This window comes from Dufourea novaeangliae, unplaced genomic scaffold, assembly GCF_001272555.1.
Source record: "Dufourea novaeangliae isolate 0120121106 unplaced genomic scaffold, ASM127255v1 scaffold84, whole genome shotgun sequence".
Classification (NCBI taxonomy): Eukaryota; Metazoa; Arthropoda; class Insecta; order Hymenoptera; family Halictidae; genus Dufourea; species Dufourea novaeangliae.
The window spans coordinates 2374690-2381914 of record NW_015373964.1 but is presented as its reverse complement, the minus strand read 5'-3'; the positions used below and the strand labels follow the sequence as shown (position 1 = coordinate 2381914).

At 34.4% G+C, this 7225-nt stretch overlaps 1 protein-coding gene across 1 annotated transcript in view; it reads right to left on the bottom strand.

Annotated features, from left to right (window-relative positions):
• Positions 1–3210: 3210 nt before the first annotated feature.
• Positions 3211–7225, bottom strand: part of LOC107186676 (protein eva-1 homolog C-like) — a gene marked incomplete at its 3' end in the record, with an annotated part of 133391 nt that continues 129376 nt past the window's right edge. The window contains exons 4-5 of the mRNA XM_015574604.1: positions 6424–6573; positions 3211–3354 (exon numbers count right to left, since the gene is read on the bottom strand). Of these exons, the coding sequence (XP_015430090.1) occupies positions 3211–3354; positions 6424–6573 (294 nt within the window). The remainder of the gene's footprint in view (positions 3355–6423; positions 6574–7225) is intronic.

Below are 7225 nucleotides of genomic sequence, written 5' to 3'. Positions count from 1 at the left end.
ATTCGACGTTTAATAGGAACCTACTTCCATTGAGACTTAGCGTGAAATTTCTTGTAAATTGATTTGCAACATGCATGTTCATTTCGTATAATATAAATTTATCGAAGTAATGGATTACACTTACGGTGTCCCATATCACATCGGTTTATAAAGCGTTCGACTGAAAGAATAATACAAACAGGCAAGAAGTTGCTTTACATGAAAAAAATAAGTCGAAAATGTGGAATAAAATTTTGTCGGGTGATGTTTAGGATATGAGATAATCGAATTTGGAACTCTGCACGATACCTGTGGAATTGAATAAGACTGGACTAATGTGTCTGTTCGTTACATTCCGTTTCTACTTACTGCCATAAGGAATTTTCAAATACGATTTTCACGAGAACCAAGCCTCGCATGAACAAAATTTTATTCTACATATTTGATTTATTTTTTCATTTTATTTTTCATAGTAAATTTATTTCAACCTTGCATGTTGAATTCATATAATACACAGTAAGTAAAAGAAGTATTTGCAAACATCTATAGATTTTAAAAATAATTTCACAGAAAACAAGATACCTAAAAAATTGCAATTACTCTTACATTCAACCCCCCTTTGCTACACTATCATCCAACAAACAGGTAAATAAAAATTAAACACAAACACAATATTCAATCCCTATCCGTACCGCGCAAACAGTTCATAAAAACATCCAACGAGAAACAGGAAGTCAATAATTAATACTACAAAAGTAAACCAAAGCCACAACAAAACTCAAGATTTCACGTACAACTTTCGAATCCCATTAAACTCCGGACAAACATCCGGGCGTCGTCCCGTAAGAGCAGCCGGAACCACCAAATGACCAAAACAATGCAGCCTAAATAAAAAAACCGTACCGTTTTCGCCTCCCACCCTGAACAAAAAACTGATCGTCCCTGGTGAACAAGGGTGGGGAGGGGAGCGAAACGTCAAGAGAGACAAAAAGAATGAACAAGAACAAAAATAAAAAAATACACTCCAACGGAGAAGAAAGAGCCGCAGCAAAAGCCGTTTGGAAGGGGCAATTTCGTAATCTCAGTCCCGGGTCGCCGTGGAGCGTGAAAATTTCAAAAACGTCCCCGGGTATCTAGCCCACGGGCCACTAACGACTCCCCGGACGGTATCGCCCGGCATCTAGACCGGTGCATTTTCGCGGAAAATTCCCGAATAATGATACCGGCCCGGTCTTTAACGACCGCCACACGTTTGTTCGACCAAGAATTCCGTCCGGGCATCGGGCCGTACAATGCGCGGTAACGAGCAGGAGTGTCCGTTGCTTGTACCACGAAGTTATTTCATTGTGCTCGAGAAACCGAGAAGCCTTCGTTTCTCCACGCCCCCCGCCCCTTAGATCCCGATCGTCTTTCTTCTAAACCGGGTTGAGAACTCATCCGGATTCAGCCGCGGACATTTTTAATGACACTCGAACATCGTTTCCAGCCGCGAGCAGCGTTGCCGGGAGATATCCCTACTGCGCACAGTGGTCCAGAATCAAAATATAGCAGCTGAAATGGTTAAAACCAAATTTCTCAGCGAAATATTTTCAGCAGAAACCAAATCACGTAAGAAAAAACAGCTCGATAATATTACTATGAGCTAAAGTGTAACGGCGTGTCCCCAACACAAATATACTCACACAATTTTTTTATTCAAGATAAAATTAACAGTTGCTATCATGACAGCCACGGAGATACATTGTTTTAGCGGCTATCAGAAAATTGTCATTTTTAATATTTAGGTACTATATATTTACATCAAAGAAATTTGACGTATTCCTGTGATTATATGAATAAATGTAAAACAGTTTAAATTCGATGTACCATATAGTTTTTTCTACAAAAGTCACTGAATTATACCTAATCTTTGAGCCGTCACAATAGGGAAACCTCTTAATACTCTTTCAATATCTTTTGGATTAAATTTGCTATTTTTTTATTGGATAAAATTACACGAGACTCTCAGAATATAGACGTGCATCTATATAGTAATCAGGATAGGTAAATTGGCTGGAAAAATAATTAAAATTATAATTTTCTTTGTTATCATTTCTACTATTATTATTTTATCACGCTGGCACAGCGTATTTGGCTAGAATCAAAGTAGAATGGGAAGATTCTTTTTTGCGGTTATTTTCGTCCTGGCATTAAAAGCACGCGTATGATGTATTATGTGACGATGAATATTTTTCCGAGCGAACGCTTTCATAAGAGATCAGAGAATGCACAACATTCGTCGAAAACAAATGTTCCGATCCATTGATCATCCGAGAAAAATATTCACATTTGACCTGGATTTTTTCAGTGATTACGAGCGGGGTGGGTTATCCCTTCTGGCTGAAAGATATCAATTCCGCTTTTTGAAAGCATTATATCGCGGAATGAATAGAAATATTCAAATGTGACATGTTCTCGACGCATCAGAAAATTTCAATGAAAAATATATTTCATCGTAACAATTACAAATATTTACTTCCAAATCAAATAAGGTATTACTTCGAAGCAATATTTTTAAAACAAAACATTAATATTCTTTATTTAACGTTCCCTTTTTAAATTCCTTTGCTGAAAAAGATATTGATACTTCAATATCAGGAATGCAGAAAACATGACCTGTTTTATTGATTTCAGTTTAAGTTGCAATGATATTATTTCGTTGCCCCCATAAAGACTTCCGATTTCACAAATAGAAACTTGATGCCACTTATTTATTGACATTAGGCCTCAAATAACTGATTTCACCAACTAAAATTTTAAATTATTAGGAACATTCAGGAAATAAATACATTGTTCAACCTTTAACTCGCGAGGTGGGGTCTGAAGAACCTTATCAATATTTTTTAAATATTTTATTTCTATTAGGTAGCTATTTTTACTCAAAGAATTGCTTCTTTATTTCGATGTTTTCTTATACGAGAACGGAAAAATCTGGATATACATTGCGCAATTAATAAATCACAACATTTTTACCAGTTTTTCTTTATATGTGCCATATGTTTTAGCTTAAAATATTTATTTATCGTCAGTCCTATATTTATGGAATATTTTATTTTTATTCAATAGTCACTTAAACAGATGCTTGTTCATTTTGATGTTTTCTTCCGTGAGAATGCAAAACAACTAATTGTGTAATAGTAATAAAATTTCCACCTCACCAGTTAATTGAACACGAAAAATATCGAGACTCACCACACGTGTAGACCACTCTCAAATAGGCTCTGCTCTCCGGGCTGCAGGGTTCGCCAAACGTCGAACTGTTTGCCACCACCGTGCAACGACGTTTTCCATGGCACAGATTCATCAGGGTCTCCGTCGCATATGACGCCATGCACGCTGTAACCGAGCAAAATTGATCTATTCATTGTGCGTTCCGTACTCGATGTGCTCCGTTAAAAATAGTTTTTCGACACGCTATGAATCGCGGGGATCGTTTGTCAAATGAGAATCGAATGCCGGTTTAGCGGGTGACTGAGACTACTTTACAACGAGTACTGAAAATGTCAGGCTTCATGAAGTTACGACTAATCATTCAACAATCGACGTGAATTCTGCATTGAACAGGCGTACATCGATGACACGAGTGCATTCGTTTCCCTTTGATTTCAATGAACTTTTCAGAGCTTCACTGTACAAACAGTAATTATTACACAGTGTAACTAATACAAAGTGTTCCACTGTAATAAATTTCTGTAAGACAATAATGTGAATTTCAGATTCAATTTTCTTTACCTTTTTTTATAAATCTTCCAGTATCACCTTCCTCTGGCAATTAAGAATTATATTTCAAGATTATAGCTACAATTTTTCTCGTTCAAACGTTCACACGAAACAAAATAGATAGTTAAAGTAAATTAAAAATTAAAATTAAATTTCTGCTTTCAATTGTTAATACTACTTTTGATATAGTAATACATTAAGAATTATTTATATCCAATTGTACTGTAAGAGGAAAGCTTTCTATTACAGCAACGACGGGCAAACTGCGGCACGCGAGCCACATGCGACTCCCAAGATAATATTAGTTTTATTACAATTTTCCCATAACTTTTATATTAAGAATCTATAGTAAAAAATATAAATATAATTTTCAAATTATATTTTCTGTGGCTCTTGATCATTCAAAAATGTATTAAAAATGTTCTATATGGCCGTTATTAACACAGAACTAGCCCACCCCTGTGTTAAAGTATGAATGTTTGAAAATAACTTTTAACTCAGTTTTACACTAAAAATAAAGGAAAAAAAGGTATATGAACGCTATTATCTATCACTTTCTATGAAAAAAATGCAGAAACTTTCTTCATATTGACAATCGAAACAATTTTCTCGTTTTAAATTAATTTAGTCTAACATATATAACTCTGGAATTCCAGATTTTTAACCCTATGAACTTAACTTCCGAGCGCATTATTTAACGTCGTAAAAGCGCATACTTTTTATCAGCCTCGATAAATTCAACTGTACTTCCGCTAACTTTCACTCTGTGAACCCTCCAGAATCACGAAATGTGTCAGATACAGAAACCACTTACACGCGCTGCCTTTCCGGCGCGTTCCTTTGTGCGAACGACGAGCAGAATCGGGCGATGTGTCGCACGACGAACGGACACGGGGACTGAAACGATATCGCTGACGACAATATCAAGGACCATTCGAGCAAAGACTATTCTCTATTCCTCATTGTCACGTCGAAGCGATGGAATTGAGGGACACGTGGAAGTCTATGGATTGGTTAGGGTGGTCAGTCGACCGTGCGAGGGCGTGAATCCTTGCGAAGGATATTTTACTACGAAAAATTCGCGACCGATACCTGTACATCATAGACAATTTGTATGGACGATCCCTTTGATTTGTGGCAAAATTAATGTAAAACTACATACTGAATCAAGCAAGTAAGAAAAAGAAAATTAATTTCGAAAAAAATTATAAAAGAAATATTTTGAATATATTCAGAATAATACATATACTTTATTACAGACATAAAATGTTATATGAAACGGTGATTAAATGCATAAGTAGCATTCTACGCGGAAATTTTGTCAGAATGGTTTCATTAATCTTCAAGTGCGTCTACAAGGATGTGTTTATAATCGAAAAATAACGCAAATAGCAGCTAAAATTTTCCATAATATTTTACAGGAATTTATTTTATGTATCCGATATTTCGAAGAGTAATCTTTTAAGTGTCGTTAAAATATAATATGAAATGCGGTAGTTTACCAAAATTGAAAGGCTTAAGGAACCAGCGCGAAACTCATATTAAACCAAACTTTTCGAGATTTATAAGCAAACACCGTATCGTGTATTATATGCGCACTTTCGTTAACAGCACGCCCATGAATGTTTATGCTTGCGTAAACATTTAATGACCCAACTAACTTCCTAATATCTTTTAGGCGATTACTTTCCTCGAAAGCTTCACGGTCTGAGAACAACACTTAAGGGAATTATTAAGAGATTGATGAAGGGAATCACGAAATTGGAATTAGAAGGATTAATCGTCGATATTTAAATAAGTTATAAATATATACTTCACTATTTAGTTTGAAATTTTTAAATCAAAAATTTGTAAATATAATTCGTAATCGAGGAAATATTTAACTCCGAAATCAATACTATTTAAGCTATAGGGAACTGAATTTTACTTAATATATAATAAAGATTCAGAGTAAGCTAATGACATTCAGACACATCGTTTCGTTATTTAAAAAAATAAGTTCACCTGTTCCTTCATTACAGCCGCGGCGTATCAGAAAGCGATTATCTGTTGAAGTATTTCAAATACTCTTCCGTACCTTATGAAGAATTATCCATCGAAATGTTATAAATATTCTTGCAATGTTCATGAAAAATATAACAATATCGTTTTGCGGAACACACCTTTAGAATAGTGTTTATTGTTTTAATTCTAACACGTGTAGTATGTACCAGTCATCTTCATTAATAAGCTCTCTACAGTTTAGATTTCTTTGACAAAACTTACTAAATAGTGAAGAACCTCTTTAAGAAAATATCATTTTAATAACACAACACGTTAATGATATATTTATATATGTTAACACTAACCGTACCGAGATTTTTATATACCTATTTGTACCCTATTTAAAACCGGTCATTTGACCGACGATCGGTACGGTTAGTGTTAAAGACAAAGTTAAGAAGCACAGTTTCTTTACTTAAAAGATTACTCTTCAAAATATTGAATACATAAAATAACTTCCCATAAAATATTATGGAAAATTTAAGCCGCTATTTTCGTAATTTTTCGATTGTAAACACCCTTGTAGATGCAAAGTAATTTAAAAAAATCTTGCAATTACAAAGAAAACATATTAAAATTATTGCACTATTGGTGAAGACATGTTAAAGTTGTCAAGTTACTAAAACGTTAAAATTTACTCACTTTCTTCCTTCACTCCGCGTGGCTGTGGACACTGGAGTGACTCGTGTTCCGTTCTGCCGAACGACGCGCTGAAAATGACAACCCTTTGTCCGGGATAGCAGTCAAGATTGATGACATCAGTCTCGCAAGCAACCTTACTCCTGAACTCATCTGGAACAAGGAAAAAGATTTTTAATAAATTTCACCGTTCCCTGTCTACTTTCACTGTCGCATAGAATTTAATTATATCTTCGAGTTTCAACTTTAACCATCCGGCTCCATTACCAGTGCCAGTTTGTCAAAGGGATACGTTCGCTGTCGATCGAGAATTCTAGACGTTCTTGGATAATTCAGTCTAATGAATTTAATCGTGAGAAATGGAAGAATAACGTAAGATATTCATCTTAATGAAAATCGTTACATAATTTTTATGTTATATTTTATCAATAGATATGTAAGTCTATGTAAATGACAGTTGAAAGAAGTTTGAAAATTTCTTATACATAGATTTCCTTTTTGTTGACTAGATATATGTTTTAATAAAATATTATGGATTAATAAAAATTGCGGAAAGAGGACACTTTTTTTTTTTACAAATTTTTTTATTTTTGAGAATTATACAGCTTATGAGTGAAACACGAATTGTGTGTATTTATAACACGTGATGGTAGAAAACAATAAAATTCAAACTCCAATTGCGCTTTTAGTTTCGCAATCAATTTGTTTACTTTATAATATTTCAATCGCAATAACATTTTTAAGGTAGAAGTAAGAATTCTGTTTCACTCATGATTTCAAAGTGAATTTGTGAGTCATGTTTGAC